Genomic DNA, 21,980 nt, shown 5'->3' with positions numbered 1-21,980 from the left:
ACAGTAGAATTAGTGAGATTTTCTCCTCCCCATTCTGCCCCTTTATAAAAAGCCTAGCTTTGTGAGTGAATACAAGTCAGCCAAAGTGGAAATGATGTGGAAAAAAACCCCCAAAGCACAAACACAAAACCCACACAAGAATGGAAAACCTCTCCCACTTATATCTGCACATTTGCTTTCCCCCCCCCCCCCCCCTTTTGCTAAAGTTTATTATAAATCTCTTACACAGTCAAAAGTCAAAACAACTTCCCTTAAACACATTGAAAGTGCTATTAAACTACATGGATGGAGAATGGAAGAAAGCCAACTCAAACTACTATTCCTATGGCATAGACAAATCTGAAACAGGAATAAGAGAGGCACAAGGCAATCAACTGTTCAAATTAGATAAGACAAACTTACGCTTGTTGTGTAAGCAGCTTCGGGGTCGTCCTCCAACACTCGTGACAAACCAAAATCAGAGACTTTACACATGAGGTTACTGTTGACCAAGATATTACGGGCTGCCAGATCACGGTGTACATAGCCCATGTCCGAGAGGTACTTCATGCCAGATGCAATCCCCCGCAGCATGCCGACCAGCTGGATGACGGTGAAGTGGCCATCATGCTTCTGCAAGTAAAGACGCAAGCTCACAGAACACAGCTAGTTTGCATGAATTTTATACTAGTGATATTAACTACAGCTCCTATTTAAAACACATTTGTAACCCATCCAGCCAACCTGCCTGCAGCAGGCTTGTTTTTTCAAAAATTAACTTAACTTTAAAATTTAACTTGCTCAGCAGTGCAAGCTATCCCATCTCTCACTGTGCAGTTTATCCCCCCTTTCCTTCCACATTTTCACACTCTCCACAATCTGTCTCCTGACAGCATTTAACATTTTCTATCCTCAGTTACTAAGAACATTTTCCCCAAACTCTACTTCTGAGCAGAAGAATGACAATACACATAAAAATCCTGTCTCCATCTCTTACTCCATGGCCTCAGGAAACAAAAAGTCCTCTTTTTTTATTGCCTCAGCCTTGATAGTCTGCAAGAAGCATGGCTGTTACTTCACTTTTGGTTTTTTTTTTTTTTGCAGGGGGTTAGTTTGTTTTAAAAAAAACCCAAACAACCAAACCTCGTGTCTGTTCTGCACCTATCACCATATAATCTCTGAACACTACATTAAAAAGATTTGGGCTGAAATTCAGGAGCCATGTGCAGTTTTTCTAAAGTCTTCCTGGCTGACTAGGCCTGCTAGGCCCAGACCCATGAATGCATTAAGCTGCTTAACTCCTGCTAAAACCTACTGGAGTTCAGCACGGAAATAAGAAAGTTATGCTGGTAACCACGCTTGTCCACCTGGTCAGTCTTGGTGGGCCTCAGTTTCCCATCCTCAAAGTTAAAGTTAATGCTTCTGTACCTCCTAAATCAGAAGACTGCCGAATTATGTGGCAGTAGGGACCAAACGAGTACCTGTCTAGAAAACTGATTATGGGCTTTATGCCTGGCTCAGGTCTGCCCTATCTAGCATTTCCAGCAGCCTGTTTGCAGCAGTATTTGTGTGACCTCAGCTGGCAGACATTTAGCTTCTCATGGATTATTCAGTAAGCCAGGCTTTTATGTTGGCAGGAACAGCCAAACAAAAACAACTCTTCCCTGTAAGCAAGTTAACTTTCCATTTTCTCTCTCAACACCTTCAGCATTGGGCTACAGACAAGCAGCAGCATCCTGATCAGCATTCAAGATATTTCCATTGCTTAGCTCCCACATTTAAGATGTTTTTTGAAGGGGGGAACTTTACAGTAAGTTCAGTAAATTCATTAGGTTCAGCAAAGCAATAGGCTGAACTGTATGGATATGCTTAACTTTATCCCTGCTCAGCAAAGTATTTCAGCATTTCAATCAGGATTCAATGATTTGGTGCCTGTATCTAGCTAGTCAGGATATAAACGTTAAAGAAATAAGGAATTAGTACTCAGATGTAACTAAGGTTAACAGAAAACCCACAAACCAACCAACCAACCACAAAACCTCAGACAGGGAGAAGTTTGGCGTTACTTACTTCTCATATTATTAATTTATCTTCTGAGATGAAGCAATACTAGATCAAGGCCTGCCTCATATATTGTATACGTGTACTTAAATCAAGAAATTATACGTTCCTAAACAATAAGTGTGCATATCAGACTGCTAAATTAAAAAGTTGTTTGCCTATAAGAAAGTTGGGGAGACTAGTTCCTAAAGTCACAATTAGTCAGTTAAACTCTATTGGGCACAGACAGAAAGACAGACAAACTTAGCAAACAGAAAAGGCAGAGACAGGTGGTGGACAGAGGTAGATTCTGTGATTTGTGGAACTTGCAGAGCATCTTGAAACTCTTTTCTTCCAACTGATTTTATGAAAGGAGTTGAAAGTCCAAGTGCAACAGTATACAAAACCCTGCATTATGGGCAACATTAACCAGTTACTAACCAGTTCTACTGTGTCAGGTTACAACAAAACAAGACAAAAACAAGCAATAAAATGGTAAAAGGCAAATATGCACAGTTGCTGCATGATTCAGTTTCCAAGCTGCTATTCTAAGCCAACATATCAGAGTGCAAAAATTCAAATACAAACATACCTTGTCCTCTAGAAACCGTTACAGCCCCATTGTACTTCTCAGCAACGGTTGTATTTAAGGAGCTGTGCTCCCATCAGTAGCCAAACACCTCAGCCATCTCACAGACTTCTCCAAGGAAAGCATGTTTAACAACACTTATTTGAAAACAGATATTTATAACTGATCCATAACAACTTTTCCCCTTGAATGTTCTGACTGTTCCTCTTGCATCAGAGCTCTGGAGCCTTTTTGCTCTAAATTCACCACCCAAACTCTTGTCACACCTATAAGCAACCCCCTTCCTTTGTCACCTCCATCAAAGCCACCTGTGAGCAGTTAGTTCTGCAGACCACACTCAGCTGAGGGTCAAGACAAAAGTGTGATAACCAGACATTTTACAAAAGGCCATCCCCTGATATGGGCATATGACATTCCCCATCACAGGCACCTACCACAAGAATAAGGAGAACCTCTCAGAGTCCAAAACATGCCAGTGACACAGACATTTTAAATGAAAATTTTCTGTCTAGCGATTAAGCAAAGAGAGACAGAAGAGAATAATCTTAAATATTTTAAGCCTCTTCCAACAAAGGAAGGACATGAACCCTATCCAATATTTTATGTAATGAAGCCAAACAGGATTTGAATTTTCCTTTTTATTTAATAATTCTAAATATTCAATTGACTCCAAATTTATGAAGTTGGTTGCAAACAGTTAATACTCTTCACACTTACCCTGTATGGATAACTTTTTCTAGATAACTGTGGAATTGGGATTTGGAACAAAGTGCCTATGACTTTTGCAAAACAACCAACCAAGCTCCCCTTGCCCCTACAACAAAGTGCCAAGCAACCTCCCAAACCTCTAGATTTTACCTCCTCCTTATCACGGCTAACAGCTCCATTCTTTCAATGAACCTCAGAGTCATCTGCAACACCTCCCTTAACCTTTTGTCCCTTTGGATCACAAGCATTCATTCCTTCCTTTTTTAATTTGTGCTCTTTCAAATGTAGACTACGCTTGACTGCTTTTTCATAAAACATAACCTTTTTCTGCTCTTTCTAAATCTCAGTATTTGCCTTACCAGTATAGCAGAAATTCCCAATTAAAAACAATCTCATGCTTTTGCTATTCTCTCCCTCCTCCTTTCAAATTTCTTTGGGCTTCTGCCTTGACACAAAAAGTTCAAGCTTCTTATCTCCACTTTTAAAGAAATGACAGACTTGCTAACATACCAGTTGCAATTTTATTCTGTCCTCCTTTCCCCTCTGTATATTTCCCCAAATCCTCTTCTGCATCTGTTCTCTTCTGTCCCTTCTCATGCTTGCTTTTATATTGTTTCATTGCCAGCCTTGCCATTGAAACTACATTTTTCCTGCAGCAAAAGTCTTCTCTCTCAAGTCTCTCTGTAATCACTTCTGCAGCAGTTTCCATGCCAGTTGTAATCCTTTACAATCTTTAAACTGTTCTCTTCCAATATATCAAAATATTTGTCTGATTTAAGCTGATCAGGACAGAGGCTATGGGCTCTATTTAACCCTTGGAAAATTCAACGAAGTTGGTGAAATGATACCAGCTAGGAATCTGGCCTCATATTTTCATCATTTGCAAATCCCCACGTACATTCGAGTCGAACCAATCCTTTGGCAACTTTCCATTACCTCATTTGATTCGCTTGCAATATAGGCACATAAAACACTCATCTGAATGGTATGGCAATTGTTATCCAGGGCTTTATTCTGATTCCCATTGCTTAGATTTGAAATATGCTTTTGATAGGATTCCCACTGGGGTGTTAAGGGTGTTAATCAATACTGGCAGCAATTCAGACCCCAGTGGACTTACAACATTTATCCTATCATCCCATCAAATTTTAATCAGGCTTTAATGGCTTTGCTAAATAAACTTTTCTCATCAGCTGAGTATAGATGCAATATCTGAGCAGTTGCTATTGCATTTACACACCCCTGCAAATTCCCTGAAAAAAATGTTGTTTCTTCACTCACCTACAGATTGCCTTTGAAAACCTTATGTACATGAAATATTATCCTCCTGTTACAGACCTTTCAATAGCACTGATGTATACTGGGCTGGTCAAGAGGGTCAGTTACTTTAGGGGAGGAAGGATGCTATCCTAAGTTTCTCTCATTGCTTTTCACCCTCCAGTTTCCAGCTCCTAGTTTAGTGCTTTTCTACAAGACAATAGAATTTTTCTTCTTCAGAAGATTTTTTCCATTTTACTACTGAATAACCTTTTGGAAGTATGGTGGTTGAATTTTTCTGTATCGTTTTTGGACTTCTGTCTATACTAAAATCCATTTCTTTATTTGCCGTATAGACCAGAACACTTTTACGCCCTTATATTCTGATAAGTGTACAGGAATTACTACAGGTCTAAATATTTTACTGCAGGTGATTTAGATCTTATTTTAGATGGAGAATAGCACTGAAAATGGTGTGTCTATGTCTAACTTAGATCATATTCACCTGTGACAGTTCCTACTGGTCACTGTATGAAAGATGTAGCTTTTGCTACACATTTATTGTTACTATTCTACCATGCAAAGTAAATGGTAGAACTCTATCAGGATAAATCTTCCAAAATCCAAGTTGCAACGTGGTATTTCCTGGAAACATAACTGATGCTTCATACTATCAAGTGGCTCGCACTCAGGTTTATATTGCTGGTACTGAATAAGGTCAACTGCCAATTTCTTCTTTAATCAGCTGTTAATGGGGTTCCCTACAATTAGTAATACCTAATTACATTAAACGCAATACATAAAAAACCTGAAATTACTTTAGCTCATTTAAAATGCTACTGAGTGATCCTACACAAGAATCTAAGTGCCTCTTCAACCATTAAAAATATGGGAAATCTTTTTATTATTAAAAAAACCATTGTGAGACGAAGCCCTTCCAAAGCTTATTTTAGCATGCAGTAGCCACCCTCAAATCTGAACAGAACAGCAGAAGTAGCCTTGCAACCTGTGACCCTGTTTTCCTTACTCAGCTACAGCAACAAGAAAGGGATGCCCTGGAATAACCAGCTGTCCCTGCCCACTTCAGTGCACTGGAATATAGCTGACACAGAATCACAGAGCTGAAAGAGACTTTAAGGGGGGAATCAGACCATCTTCTCACCCTGTGCCATTCCTGACATGCTTTTCTGACCTTTACTTAAAGACCATTAGGGCCAATATATCTTATCCTACCCGCTCTATACCCCAACTTAAATAAGATGTTCATTAAATAAGATGCCTTCCTTCAGCATGGCACTTCGACTGGCACAGATTTCAGTTCCTCTTTGCAACTGCTTTTTATGCCCATGAAGACTAAATATCTCTCTTGACCTTTTCTTTGAGCTTAACACAGGTTCAGTCCACAGATCTCATTTGCTTGGAAACTATTCTTTTTTTATTTTGTTGTGGACTCTGCCCACCTGCTCCATACAGTCTCTGAAGCATGAAGGTCAAAACAAGACACAGTACTCTGAGGCCTCGCCAATGTGAAGCAGAGAGGAAAAGTAACTTCACAGACCTTGCAGGGGATACTCCTGTTTCTAGATTCGATTGCAGTATTTGCCATTTTCACAGCAACATCACGCCCCTGACCTACTGCAACCTCTAGAATAATTTCTTCCAGCAGACTTCTTTCTGAACAGTTATTCTCTGTCCTCTACTCTACAACTGATTATTATAGCCTCAGTGGAGTATCGTGCCCTTGTCCTTATTATTTCTAATTAGGTTTTAAAACTAATTAGTTACTAAAGCTTTTCTTAAATTTGTTGTGATGATTTTAAATTCTAGATCTGTCCTGCTGCCTGTGTTCCTACTTGGCTTTGCATTGCCTGAAAATTTTGTAAGTTTAGTTGCTGTCTCAGGATCCAGAAGGTTAATGAAAATACGGGGGAACACAAACTGCAGAACAACCCTACTTCATACACCTTTCCATCCAAAGTCCATTCTCTCCATACAGTATGTAGCCAGTACAGTGTCCACCAACAGAAATTTCATGAAGACCATATTTCTCTAGCTGCTCATACCATTCTCATGTGAGAGATTTTTAAAGCCTATGACATCAACTGCTTCTCCAATACCCACAAAGCCTACACCCTGTTACAAAAGGAAAACAGACTGTTTGACATAATTTGTTCTTGACAAATCTGTGTTGGCTCATACTTATCTCACTGTTATCTTTAAGGTGCTCATAAATACTTTTTTGATAATTTGTTCCAGAAATGTTATGGCAGTTGACGTTAAGCTGACTGGCCTGTAATTTCTTGGCTTCTCTTCTCCCTTCTTCTTAAAGACGTGGATGACATTGGCTCCGTTCTGATTTCCTGGTTTCTTACGTATTCTCCACAAATTTGCAAAGACAGAGAGCACACTGAAAGTGTCCACATTACCTATCAAATTCTTTTTGGCTTCAAATACAAGACAGTTTGTAATCAAGTTCTGGTTGCTCAGTAGGAAGAATATCTACAGTGATTAAAAATACCCAGCAATTTTAAATGAGCTTCTCACAGCAGCATCAGAAATAGTGTTTCCTTTTAGCAGGGTAAAACATCACTTGAGAACAAATGTTGGCTCTGTAGCATCAGCAACAGCTTCTCAGTACATTCTCAGATCACATAAATACATGCTGCTTACAATTTTACTATTGAGGTATCGCATTCATTCAAACTCAGTTTCTAATTGCTCAGCTTGCTTTTTGGTTCAGAAAAATATATTGGTATCCTCAGTCTCCAGTGCAGGTTTTCTTCTTTACAGAGTCGTTTTTGAAAGCAAAATGCCACCTTTATCCTACCAGGAAAGGAACGTGCCTCCAGTAAAAAAAGTGTACACGCATGTTGCGTGTGAAAGCAAAAGAAGGAGTATTAGTTATGAGCTCTAATGTTGTTGCCTCTGTGGATGCAGATTAATAACAGGAACCATTAAACTTAGGAAAGGCCATCTGGCCCCTTTTCCCCAAAGCTGACTCTGCCTAGTGAGACCATGTTAGATGGATATACAACATAGACTTTACAACATTGTTTTGTAGAACTTTCTGCAAGTCTTCATTTTTTCTCTTTTCTCCTTTTCCCCCAAACTTACTAGATGTAGGTGTCTGCTGCAGCATCTAAACTCTCATTGAAAAAAGGGTGAGCCTGATAGCAAAGCTGCTCTGAGAAAAACTTCATAACAATTACTGCATCAAAGAGCAATGTATCATAATATTTTCTCCTTCTAGTAACATTTTTTTCACACATTTTTACACTTATCTCAGCGTCTGTTAGATATGCCTCAAGGGATTACAATGTGGTGATGAATTCCAGGGTTTCATTTGCTGTACAGTCTGCTGCAGTTAGTGCTCTAAGGCAGCTAAACGTATTTTTTAGAATCTTTACAAAATATTTTCTTTGGAAGAACAAAATACATTTTACAGCATTTTTACCTACTATGCATGCCTGTAAATAAATCTAAATTATTTTTACAAGTATTTTAATTTTCTGAAGTGAAAGGAAATGTATCAGTCACAAGTTTTTAGATAGGAAGAGGAGCATTACGACGACAAATAGTAACAATGAAGAAAGCAAGATGACCCTGTGATTACCCTAGGTAGATTAATCCCTTCCTCCTACAGCACAGAGATTCACAAAACCGGGCAAGACTGGAGCATCTTTCAAACCTAAACATCTATTGCTTCGGACTACAGTTAAGGGAAAACGCTGCGCCCCTGAGGAGCTCTCTTTCCCACGTTGGTCCCTGGAGAGTGCACATTCCCTTCCTAATCAAGAAGGGTGAGCAAATATGGTGCAGGGGATACAGCTGATAGATTATTTTAGTATCAGGCCTGCTACAGAACCTGCCGCAGTACCCTGAATTCTCATCTGATTAATATTGCTGTGTCCCTGGTTTTTGCCTCACTGAGCTGACTATGGGTTAGCACACCTTGGACACAGAGCAGAAACAAATGCTGGTAGTCTGGTAGTCTCCAGCTGCAGAAAAATACTGAAAGAAGTTAAAGTACTCTGGTGATAGTTTTTCTGGTTCATTTGACATGATTCTAGCTAGCCATCCACAAACAAACATCCCCAAAAGTCAACCTCTGTGTTCCTTTTCTGCGGCTTAAATCCATGCCCATACTGAATGATGCACAAGGAGGGTGAATGCAGACCACAGCCAGCAGATGCTCTCCCAGTAGCATTCTGTGCAACTGAACCCAAGAAGCAGCAGGCCCCCCCAAACACATGAGACATCTAGCCTCCTAATCACCCTGTTCCTGTCTACGGGATGCTAAATCCAATTACTTTAGCTAAGAATGACCCTTTAGATGGTTCTGTGAAAACAGTAGATGAGATTTAACTCTACATAGCTCCATAAGTCTATGAGGCACCTACTTAGAAAGTGGGCTGAGCCAGGGAGGGTATATTGGGGTGAAAGGACCAACCCTTGGGCAAAGGACTTTTATAGAAATTATTGCAATCATCTGACAGGCAAGACTGAGGGAAACGTTGTGCTGTCCAGCACAAACAGCTGAGGAGTGAAATTGGGATAACCTGGTTTATATTACTGTATTACCCTCCAAACTGCTGCATGGACTTTGGTGCAATGTGGCAATCATCTCTGTCTTCCCTCAGCAAAATGGGGTTTCATTTATATCATGTACGAAGACTGCAAGATCACCAAGCGGTGATTCCATACCCATGTGTTTTCCTTGGTCATGGCCATGCTCAGAGAACAGACAGCTCAAAGCCACAACAGTGGCAAACTGCTTGTTAAAAAGGTTTTGTGTTTTTTAGGCTTTTTTTTTTTTTTCTATTATGCATCTCTCTTGGTTGTGTTTCTTGTTGTATCTTCTATACTGTGTATCAACAAGCCTGAGCAAGCTTACCTCACTGCAGCTATCCTATCTAATTACTGAGTACATCTTTTAGCAATACAGATAGCTGCCCTTTCAACTCTTCATGTGGTTATTATTTTCCTCATACGTTTGCGGAATAAGTGATGGCTAAGATCTCCATTACACAGGGAGGTGACTGGAACGTAAAGACAGTGTGTCCCGTCCGAAGTCTGTGTGTGAAGTTGGTAATAGCAAACTGTACCTGGCCAGTTTTTTTACAAGCACAGATTAGTCCTATCTGGCAGCTGCTGGAGCAATACTGAAAGAAGAGCCTCTAGCCCCCAAGGAAATACTAAGCTGGAAGCTCACGTCCTTCTTCAGAGAAATCTCTCCAAGTGTTACCAGAAGTGAAGTCGCATATACCTTATTTCTGGTCAAATGAGCATTTCCTTGACAGCAAATTTCAGGTATACTTTTGTGGGATGCTTAACTGACATGCATCAGTCTTCTATGAGAAAAAAAGATAATGGAGTTTCATCTTATGGAAATGAGTTTTATATAATTGCAAAAATAATTCAGGATTTCTGAGGAAAATTCAATGTCAAGTGTCTCCAGCAATTTAGGATGTCTGGTGGTGCACAACTGCTGTAATTAATTACCATCATCTTACAGAATTGGTTCTAATTAGCTGATGCTTTTCCACTAAGAATGTATCTGAAGCATCTTCATGTTGCAAGTGCATGCTAAATTTTTTCCCCAAAAGCTCAAAGTTAGCAGCCAGCATACAGGATATTTTGTAGGATGGGGGAAGACACAATCTAGCTGAGCTTGCTGTTTAATTCACACAAATAGCAGAAAGTAAGGCATGGGTTTGGGGACTTGGCTACATAACTGCAACCAAAATACAGCACTGAGATGAAGGATGAGTGTAAGCTGCTGGTCTGGAATTCGGGGGAACTGATTTAATTTCTACTCTCTGCTATGGACTTTGTGCACAGCACTATGCAGATCACTTTACATCTTGGTTCTTTATTTCCCTATCTGTAAAGCAAGGAAGTAAAGGCTATTAAGACTTCAGGATTTAGTGGTCAAGGGGAGCTTTACTTGGAGTTTACAATTCCTTGCACTACTTGTACCAGCATGAAACCTAACATCCCACCAAGGCCGTGAGGAGACTGATAGCAAAAGTCTTACATGAGGACCCTTTCTTCTGGAATACCCTCACATGGCTCATTACAGAGTTTCACTTTGAAATTGTAAGATTTACCTGTTTTTGCAGGCTTTTGAAGAAGGTTGGGGGGTGGGTGGGGGTGCTGGTTCATTTTTACAGGCATGTGGGGAAATATTTTTTATTGGGAGAAATGGATTTTTTTCCCTCTCTGTAACAAATGATTCTTTTAAATAAGAAAGACTATCGTATAAGCCCTTCCAAATCTCCTAAGAATAGTTATATTCACTGAACACCTTTCATTAGGATTGCTAAAGATAAACTCTCTCTGCTGCTTTGTATCTTCAACAAAAGCTTTTAAAAGTGTGGACTTATATCTGCAGGAAACAACTATTACTAATGAAGCAGCTGGATTTCTTTCTAAATGGGTTACTTTGCAGCCATTTGCTCTGCTAATTATGAACAGAAATGCTGGTGATATATCTACAGTGCTTTTGGGTGCTGAATATTAGTCCTTTTAAAAAGCATTTTAGAAGAATAAACATATCCGAAGCATGAATTGAAACTGTAAAATAATATACATGGAAACCAGCTGCAGAAATGATTAGCTCACGTTTCCCCCCCCAGCTGTTTTGCCTACAAATATATCTGATACAATGTGAGAAGTATTGCTTCACAATAACATAGTAATTTTGCTGACATCAGCTTCTGTTAAACTATCCTAATATGTAATAACTATTCTGATAAATAAATGAAGAATAATTGGAATATAGATACCAACTAGAGCAATTCAGAGAAAAGTAATTATTTCTCATGAATTATTTCAGTATTTGGTTTTATTCTCTTCCATGAAATTCTGCACACACACACGCACACACATGCACAGAGCAGAGTTTCAGGCCCAGGCAAGTCTTCCTGGGGCGCTGCTGAAAAATTACAGACTGGGGAAGACCCAGGTACTCAAATCATTGGCAGTCTGTCTGCTGCAGACAGACGGAGAAATGAGCCAGAAAGGCAAGGGGAGGTGTGTGATTTTAAGACCTACCCAGTTTCTAAGAAGAACTTGATGATAGCAAAGTCTCTCCAGAAAAATACTTGATTTTGAGAGATCACCAAATTCTCACCAGAAACTGTGGTGCTGGTGTGTTTCTGACAACATAGCAGGTGTCTGTCATGTGTCTTGACAAAGGAAAATAAAAAATTATTTGAGAGAGCCGATTACCTCGTTTCTCGACTGGCTGTCAAACAAGCACTCCCTGTATGACTTCCTCTCCCTCTCTCTAATTTAGTCTTCTTCTAAAGTGTTGGCTGTTCTTTCCATTCTGCTTATTCACTCTTTTCCCTTCGCAGTTCCTTCTTCCTGCCACCATAGCATCCTCCATCATCATCATCATAACCATCTAGATTTTTGCTACAAGTATTTTCACAGCTCCTTGTTGAACACCTCTCCTTTGCACTTGGGATAACCTTTCAAACAAGTTCACAAAACTGTAGTCCCCCTGCCCCCCGACCCTGCCTACAATCCCAGCTTCACCATTCTGCAAGATAGCAATGGCAAGGCAGCGGGCTAGTGAGGACTGATGTTTACTTTTTAAGACAAATTTGAAATACTTGACAATCAGATTATTCACACAGGGTCTTATGTCAGTGGGCATCTGGAGCATTTCCAGGGGTTCCGTTAACAAAGAGACCATTTTAGGGTAAGTTTACCTTAGGTGGTCATCCTTTCCTTCTACTTTTCTAAGAAAAACTAAATACTATTTTGCCAAGATATTATTCATGCGTCCTGTAGACCTTTAATGTTTATTAGTGACCTTTGGGGGTTAATTAATGCCAGGACATTTCACCCATGAACTGTTTTCCTATTCAATTTGTTAAATGCAAGTAACCATAAATAACTATAAATCAATTACTGAGTCTATTCTACACTTCACCAACCAAAAAAATCATAACAAAGTATTTTTGAAGGTGATTGAGAAAAATGAACTGCTTCCATAAGGCTAGGCATTGGTGCTTTAATTTGTCTTTTCCTTCACAAAAACACTATGTGAAATACATTTTGCTAAATATGGGAACTACTTTTGTAGAAGAAATCAATTATATTCTTAAGTTTAAATCTTCTTTTTTTCCAGCTATGCTCTAATGTATCACTGTACCTTAGAAATGTACCCTGGGGAAAATGCTTTTATTCTTCACTAAAAATCCATGAATAACATTAGGTAGAAGTTAATTTATGATAAATGATTTAAAATCTTAACCTAGAATGGCATCTTATTCAAATGTCATCAGAAAATGGCACCTCACCCGCAGAAAGGAGTCAAGGGATCCATTCTCCATGTATTCAACTACAATCATTACTGGTCTGCCTGCAAAACAGCAAAGAAACACATCATGATTATAGACATATTATGGGGCTTTTATAATTCCAACTGTTATGCACAGATTATTCACAGTAGTTAAATATGTTACCCATTTTCAAAAGCTCATTTATATCACAAATACAATTCCCTGTGTTATTCTCTAAGAATTATTTTCCCTCTCTCTTTTTTTTTTTTTTTTTTTTGGTACTGGATTAGCTGAATGTGCATCATTCGCTCCAGTGTATTCTCCCCTTAAAAAGGATCAAAGAAGAGTCTGCTATTTCCAAATAGCAATACTTGCTGTGTAATATTTTGGAATATATTTCAGGCAAAAAAAATATTAATAAGAAATTACAAACTCAGTGCCATTATTTTCCTCTTAAAGAAAAATATCTCAATGATTTAGTGGTGTACAGATAGACAGGTAGAAGGGCATGTCACAAAAAAAGCTCTCCTAGATTGGGTGCGTGTATTGGGTGTGTACAATCCAGAAAAACTCTAAATTCGTATGTTTTTACATACATAACATATACACAATGTTATTAAAATCAAAGTTTTGCTTAACTAGCACAGCTTTCCTGTATGGTTCCAGGGTGGGATCATATCCAAAATGAAGTAGAAGAAAATGGTACATTTAGCTCTTAAAAGAATATCCAAATCTGCAGATAAACTTTTAACCTAAGTACTTAACTAAATACTGTTTCACTGCTGATAACCAGGCATAACCTACCACTCTAGAAGTGCTTGCTTATCAAGCTAGGCGGCAAGAAGTTTTTGAGAATTTTTAATATTACAAAGCAGCCGCTCTGATATACGCAAAACTAATGTAATGAGTAAGTATGTTAGTAAGATCAGGAAGGATGCAAAAGGTCTTAAAATGCCAAATTTTTCTTTCCCTGAGAATGCCTGTCTCTTTCTGGGTTTATGTGAAATCAGGGTGTGCCAAGTGGCGACACCGCAATTCCACCCATTTCACTTTCTCAGTACGACTCTGGCTGTTCCAACATTTTTTGAATCCAAAGGAAGCCTCTTCCATGTTTTTTTTTTCCCTCTACCTCTCAATTTTTTTTTGTGTTTTATTTGGACAAAGGGCTGAGAAATAAACACAGTGTTTAGGGTGAGAAAGCGTAGAAGGGCACCGCGATCGTTCCAGGACAATTGCCCATTTCTGTACATGTTCACTTGCTGTTCCGTTTGGTTAACAGTGGAAGTGTTTATTAAACTGTCCACGGTATGCAATAAGCCACAGCCAGGTATTTCTCCTGAGCTGTTACAGCTAACCTCGAATTTAAAAAAGTGAACAAGCCGTTTCTCTGTTCCTTCCCAGCATGCCAACTCGGAGTTCCAGGTACCTGGGTGATGTTCATTCACGTAGTTTGGTCTAGCCTTTCTGAGGTTCCTCACAATATTCTCTCATTTCTTCTAACAGAATTTGGGGTTCTTTCTGTATTCACCCTCATGTTTAGGGCCTCAATGAATAAAACAGTGCTTCATAATGTTGGCGCAGTGGTACATTTTTTTCTGTGTGAAAATTCTCAAATGCCTTAATTGTCTTTTTGGATAGCCTTTCTGAAGTGTGAAGAATTACTAGCTTCTTTTTTTTTAATTGAATGTTTGGTCTCAGCTGCAGATGTGCATCTGCCACCAAATCAATTTATATTCATCTGCATCCATTGGTTATACCCTAGTTTTGCATTATAAGCTTAAACGATACATCACTTTTAAGCTCTTAGAGATCACAGCATTTTAAAAATGATGTTTTCTTTACTTCAACTTACTAATGATGACGAGTTGTAAGCCTAGTCTCCTCATAGCATGGCAATGACCTAGATTCCCTTACCTTTACCACTGGCTTACTGTTGAGGGGCTGACATCTCCATGTGAAAGGAATAATCTATAATCTAGAGAGGTAAACAAACAGCAGCCTGATGCTAGAGGATCTTACTATATGCAGAACTCTCTCAAGCAAATAGCAATTTCTAAATTCTTGCAGTCAACAGCATCTTGCAATAAATAGGGATGTAAAGCTGGCTTTCAGATGGTATATTTGCTCAGGCATAGGTTACCCAGAAATTTCTCTTTTTGGGTATATCAACAACTAAATTACCTTTATGGAAGATTTGCATTTGAAGGGAATGACAAATGGAGCTATTGAACTTCAAAACGGTGCCCCTACTTTCCTGTTAGCAATCCTTTGGTGCCCTATGCTTTCCAGAAGCTATTTTGTAAGGTTCTCTAGAGGTTGACAGGCTCTTGTTACATCTTCCATGTTCCTTAGATTCGTATCCTTCAACACAAATTATTTTCATGCTTATTTTGTAAAAGCAGCTCTTAATTCTTCTATGTTCTCTCACAAAATACTCCCCTCTGCAAAAAACTCCCAACAAACTGTACTTCATTTTTCTGAGACCAACAGCATGAACTCCTAGGCTAAAGTAGCTATGAAATGTATCTATATGCATTTATCTGTGTATTTAAATAAGAGGTGTCAGTATTTTTCACTGGATAATGTTTATCAGTTTTTAAACTGCTTGTTATGTTCCTTGAATAATTATATGCCTTAACACAAACCCAGCTCTTCCACATGATAGCAGAGGAATGGCAGGATCTGGTAAATACACCAAACTAAGTAGCATTTGTCTTCAAACAGGTTGCTGGATATTAGAAGATCAGTGTATCATTAAGTCTTCAGGAATTTTGGTGAACAATAAATTTAGTTACTTAGGCTGATAGCTTCCCATGGACTCAGTCTGTATCCCCCTTCATCCTACCTAAATCTCAAATGAACTCGATGCAAGATTGTGTCAAGACACCACAAAAATGAACCCAGCTCCATCGTTTGGTTATCTTCAGCAAAAATCTTAAAACTGGATCCTAACACTAACTTCTCAAATAATCTTCTTTTAGCGTGCCAGCACTTGATAAAAGCCATCAGATATTTATGTATTCCAAGCTGGACATTGACAGGCAATACAGCAAGACTTTTAGTCAGCATAGTTTTGTCTTTGGAGTAACTGTAGATCAAAAATATCTCAGCTACTGTTTCAGTTGCTTGGAGATATAGAAAAAACTCTGCTATGTAGCAGTTTCCACTGAGTACATTTATCATCAAAGCAGTAACACACAGGCTCTATTCCCAGCAAACAATTATTTTCCAATAATTCTTTAGGTTTACAAATCTTGTACAAGGATCTCTAAACATTTTACAAATGTAAGTACATCAAGTGTCAGGAAACTTAAGGTAGGACACATCTTGATTTCAAAGGTGTGGTAGGAAAAACAGGTTCAAAAAATGAAGTGGCCCTCTGCATCTAGTCAGCACAGTAATCCCAGCCAGGCTGTGTTTGGTTACCAATACGCAATGTTGTATTTTCTTCCGTAGCTCAGTACCCTGTAGAGGCACTTAAGTGATTCCACCGTGTGTTGGTGTTGCATGAACAGACTCTCCAGTTCACAAATGGTTGAAGGAATGGGACTAGCAGTCAGCTCTGGAAAAGCTGGCTGAGACATGAAGATTAGCAGCTGACTCTGGCACATCCAACAGGAGAAGGTCCCTTCCAACCCAAAACATTCTATGATTCATTCTATGATTCTATGATTTCAGACTCCCAGCATCTCAGAAAGCCAGATCAAACACACAGGAGCAGTACCAGTACTTTGTGTGACCCATGGAAAAGGGCATGAATTTCATTACTCAGAACTTAGATGAACCTGTAGAAGGAGTGGGCGTTATTAATTGTTTTGATGCAAATACTATTTTGTGACAAGTGGCTGACTGGTTTTGACAAGATGGGCTTTTTTTTCCCTGAGAAAGTTTTTTTCCCACCCAGCTGTACTGTAATGCCATTCAAACAAAACCAGCATAGGTGACAAACATTCTGTCTTGATGTAATACCACCCCAGAATATGTTATAATTTTGTATTTTCTGTTGATCAATCTGCTTGACATTTTCTTTAATAAGCAGAAATGCAGAAAAAGAAAAAAAGACGTACATTGCAGAATAACATAAAATACCAATTATACTTAAAACTCATGTCATATATATTTTTAGTTATCTTTCTAATTTTTTTCCCACAACACAAGATCTTGATAGTGTGTAATTTAATTGAGTGGTAGAGTGATGAATAAGGAGGCCAATTTGAAGTGTCATATCAATGACAAAATATTCAGCTTGTTGTCTCCTGTTGTCATTTTAAATAATGCAGCAAAGCCCACTTTAATGAATTTTTAATGTAAGATCCTCCAAAAAGAATACAGTTAGTACATGCTCATTTCTACAGTCTTTACTTATAATGAAATCTTTAATACCCATCATGGGAATAGATCTGTTAACATAAACAGTGGGTATTTATTCTTCCACTTAAAACAGCAAAGGCTTTGAATCTGCTTCCAGGTTCATATAAGAAAATATTGCTCCATCACTTCTTTAGGTCAGAATTCATGTGTCCAGGTAGCCTCTCAGAAGCCACCTCCGTACCAGGCACTTTTTCACCCCAAAGCCATGTTCTGTGTTTGGTTCCCCACTAACTTCCCTCCTGCTAAAGCTAAAGACATAAGACTAACGGAGCAAACTATGCAGGCACTCCCTTATGTAGAGCTGGGCCTTCCAGCATTCCAAGAGCACGCAGAGCACCCACAGTAAACCTCTGTGTGCCTCACTGAGATGCCCAGGGCTTGGAAGGCATTCCTAGATCTCACACTAGGCCTTGTTCCTTACATATTGCTTCAAATGGGAGAACCACTTGCTGTGGAACTGCAGCTTCTTCACTCCTGCTACTAATGACGATGCAGTTGTATGCACCAGAGGAGAACTAATTTCAGCAAATAACGGAAAAAAATATACTTTTCCATAACACAAAACCAATGGAGGAAAAAAAGAAAGAAAGAAAACTAATGATTATGCAAAAAACAATTGAAAAAAATTCTGCTGGATTTTGCACTGTTGGCCCAAATCAATACACATGAAGCCAATGGGAATTTTGCTGCAAGCCACCCCACTTGCATTACTGACTTACATTACAGAAGGTCTCAGACTAAGACCTGTGTTCCAAGAAGCCTCAAAAAATAGAAGTTGCAGTTCCAGCGCTTGAGACTTCAGAAGCCAGAGTTTGCAAACAGGATAGCACTGATGGATATACATCCTGCTGTTACAGGAAATCACATAAATATAGCCTGCTACTATTGCTGTTAGCACTCTTTCTGTTTTCTTGTATCTATAGAACACTTTTCATTGTTAAGTTAGTTTAGTGAAGGGAAGATACCTTTGCAAAATCAATTGATAAAAATACAAGATACATGAATGAGCATAACTTACTGTCTGTCTTAGCAAACTAGGGCCATATAGCTGTCACTACTAGCTGAAGATTTACTGTATCAACACAGTCCACAATTATTGTTCTCCGAGCTCTTTAGCTGTAATTTTATATTGAATACCTTTATACTCACTCCCTGACTATGTGTTGGGTTGGTTGTCTGTATTATCTCTTTCTACATATCTATTAGCATTACAAATACAATATGGATGAAAAAAAGTTCTGGTTTATTCCTGCTTCTTATGTTTCACAGAATTTTTTTTCCTGCTGCTTATGTTTACATGAATATTACAAGCAGAAATAAAAAAGAAACACCTTCATCATTAGGGTGAGATGGATTATTAGAATTCAGAGGTACACATGGAGGGGAACAAGAGCATTGGTGCATTTGTAGACCAGCTCTGAAAGCTGCTGCATGAACTATTTTGAGTACATCTCATGCATCCCTTTTGAGAGTCTTACACTATTTTTCAAATACAAATCTATAATCAGATAAATCCATCCTATGCATGGTGAAAAAAGAAGATGAGGTGAAGTGACTTGGCCAAGGGATCACAAAAACCAAGTTCTCAGCCTGCAAGAAAAAGCTGTGGGAACCACTGCATCTGTAGAAAATGTGCACAAAGAGGCTTTGTGTTGTCTTCACATTCCCCTGATCCTGAGAGGGCAGTGTGCCAGCCTGGGCCTTTGGAATAAACTGATATATGTTAAAAAATATCTGAATTACGGCAGTTGCCCAAGAGTTTCCACAGATCATTACAACAGCTGATGCTTGCATCAAAATCTTGGTCACTCACCCCCCAACCATTCTGTCTTCTCCACACCTTATAGAGACCACCTTATACTGACTCAAAAGAGGTTTTAAGAGATGACAAAGTCACAAGTCAGAACAAGGAACAGAGCTCAAGGATTGCATTTTTGACCATCCTATCTCAAATACTAGGTTATATCATCTAATTTTAAACCAAGAAACCCCAGCAGTAAAGTCAGACTTTATCAATGTCTAAGTAGGAGGGAGAATGCAGACTGGGGTTTTTTTTTCAAGAATAGGTAATTCATTAATGACCAGCCACAAAAAATTTGGCTGCTTGGTTTTAATTTAATTATGTTGGGGGTGGGGGGAGTAAGTTTTTAATAGAATCGATTCTGGCATAAGATTTATATTGCTTGAAATTTGATGTAGAACCCTAAAAATTCCAGCACTTCCACTTTAGCACTGAAGCAAAGAACAATAAAAAAATCTGTAATAAATAACAGATTCTGTTCAGATTCAGTTTGAGAGAGGTACTTTTGCCCAGTTAGATTAATCAAAACATTTCACCTCACTTTTTTTGTAACTGAAGTTCAGCATATTTTACTTAATCCAATGACATTTCACCCTTAAATTACTCTTAACATTTTCAATGTTTGTACCACTCTACATCCTCTTGTGGAAAGAGCAAGGGATGTTCTTTGGTTCAAAATTAGTCCACAGGGTCTGACTGTGTCAAGGATCACTTGCCCTATTAACCCCAGGGCATGTAAAGGAATTTGAACAAAATTAAGTCTGTGTATCAGGGCCTTCTGCACTTCGATATTCAGTATGCCAGGATATATAACAGGTGCTTATGGAACAGAAGAAACAAAGCTTATTTAATCTCTATTGTGAATTTACCCATTATCACAGGTGTGTCGCATTTAGAAGCTGTAAGTTACAACACAGATCTGAAAATGAGCAAAATAAAAAATGGCATACATAAGGTTTCAGTAAAACACGTTTTTATGCTTTCATAAGTATAATGACATGGTTAAGGTATTCTTTTAATCCTATTCTGAAATGTCAGGGCATTTTTTCATTATTCATTACTATGCCTGACTGTGATCTTTATAAGATTCTGACACGTCTTGCACTTTAGAATATCCTTTATGTATTTTTTCAATTTACTACTTGAGCACACATTTTTTGCTATTTCTCTTTGGTCTATGTAAACTTTAAACTTCTAAGCTATACAAAAGTGATGAGCCACCACCTCCTCCTTCATTGTTTATGAGTATCTTGCTGCTTTCTACACATGAGAAAGGCATAATTTCTCATTTCAAGAAGCAGTAGAGGCCACATATCAATACTCCTGAAGTTTCTGAAATCCCCAAGGGAAGCTTCGGTTGTAATGTGTGAGTTGCTAAATCTAAAATTAAGAAAACAAAACATCATGACTCAGGGCTCCAACTAATAAATAACACACTGGACCTAACTGTCATTTTTGTTATCTCATGGGTTTTTTTCTTATTTCTCTTTGAGAAGGCAGGCATTCTCAAGCCTCTCCCTTCAATTCTGATTCTGATCATGAACAAAAGCCAAGAGTTACAACAAAGAGGGGTCAAGCAGCAAACTTCAGATGCAGAGGTTTTTAGACAAACATATACATCTTGAAGAAATAAGAAAAATATGGAAACTCATTGACACATGAAGAAGAAAACCAAAAGCAGTCATGTCCCAGAACTTAACTCCCGTAACTGTGGAGACATCTCCACAGCTAGCAATATCTAGATATTTTTCTGAGAAAGAAAAAGGCATTTCATGTGCAGGAGTCAAATTCTCATAACTATGCATCACAAACAGGTCATATGAGTCAGTCCAGAACTGTCTAGTTTTGACTAATTGCATAAGGCACCTAACAGTGTGTAAAATCCAAAGTTAGGCAGATTATTTCCCATACAGAGTATTTGGGCCTGGGAATGGTAGTTCAGCAAGTCAAATTTGGTAAAGGTAGACTGGCTTCCTACCTAAAGCATACCAAAACCCCCTAAATATTATTCAGGTTAACTATTTATTTCCTTTGTCTCCCACCTCACAAAGTCAATTCTGAATCTGCTTTCACAGCCAATGCTTTACTGTTAGGCTAAAAAGGGAGTTCAGATTTATTTTTTTTTCTTTTCATCTTGAAACAAAGAATAACTATTTGTAGGTTATTTATAAATACATTTCTGTGTGTATCCATCAGGCTCCTCCAGCTCTCCTCTTCCTATCTTTCTGCTCCTGTTAGTAATGAACAGCAACTTGCTTCAATTCACATGCTTTTTACAATAAATTACCACATTTTTTGTAGTCAGGTTTTTTAAAAATATGCAGTAATAGTGTATATTATGTAAAAATGACCACACATGCAAATAAACTTTTCTGGACTTCTAGGGCTAAAATATTTGGAATCTTTTACGACAACCACCTGAGCATGAAATGAGCTGTTCAGCAAGGGTAGAGAATGAAGACCTCCTTTTATTACATCCTACACTCAGAGCTTAATCCCAGTTCTACAGTTCAAGCTAAACCCTAATGGACCAGCACAAAAACCAGTTTCTCTCACTATTCATGTTACTTAATGCTCATCCATATTTTGTTTCTGAAGTACTTCCTGCCTGCCTCATGGAAAAGTCCCTATGCATTTGAACTTCTATCCTCAGAAAATACATGCCACTGTGTATTATTTGTCAGGTTTATAGGCTAGATATGCCAGTGAAATAGCACTGAGGCTGGAAAGAATAAACTGGAAGAGCCATTTGGCTCAGACGTCCTAGAAAATGCATATGCAATAAAAGAATCAATTTGTTAGTCACCGAGAAAGGATTAGCAATTTTACTTTAACAAAAAATACAGCAGTTTAGATGCTGGAAGCGAGAGTAGGGAAAAATGCATTAACTGAAAAAAAAATAGAAGTTACTTTTCTCATTATTGGAGTACCATAATTA

At 38.4% G+C, this 21,980-nt stretch overlaps 1 protein-coding gene across 1 annotated transcript in view; it reads right to left on the bottom strand.

Moving 5' to 3' along the window:
- Window positions 1-402: 402 nt before the first annotated feature.
- The window catches only part of LOC104128079 (ephrin type-A receptor 6), a gene marked incomplete at its 3' end in the record, with an annotated part of 411,239 nt that continues 389,661 nt past the window's right edge, over window positions 403-21,980 (bottom strand). Inside the window, exons 13-14 of the mRNA XM_035896284.1 lie at window positions 12,889-12,950; window positions 403-612 (exon numbers count right to left, since the gene is read on the bottom strand). Coding sequence (XP_035752177.1) covers window positions 403-612; window positions 12,889-12,950 — 272 coding nt within the window. The remainder of the gene's footprint in view (window positions 613-12,888; window positions 12,951-21,980) is intronic.

The sequence above is a fragment of the Egretta garzetta genome, unplaced genomic scaffold (assembly GCF_000687185.1).
Source record: "Egretta garzetta isolate BGI_Z169 unplaced genomic scaffold, ASM68718v1 scaffold446, whole genome shotgun sequence".
Classification (NCBI taxonomy): domain Eukaryota; kingdom Metazoa; phylum Chordata; class Aves; order Pelecaniformes; family Ardeidae; genus Egretta; species Egretta garzetta.
The sequence above is the reverse complement of the archived record's forward strand: the minus strand, read 5'-3'. Positions and strand labels throughout refer to the sequence as shown.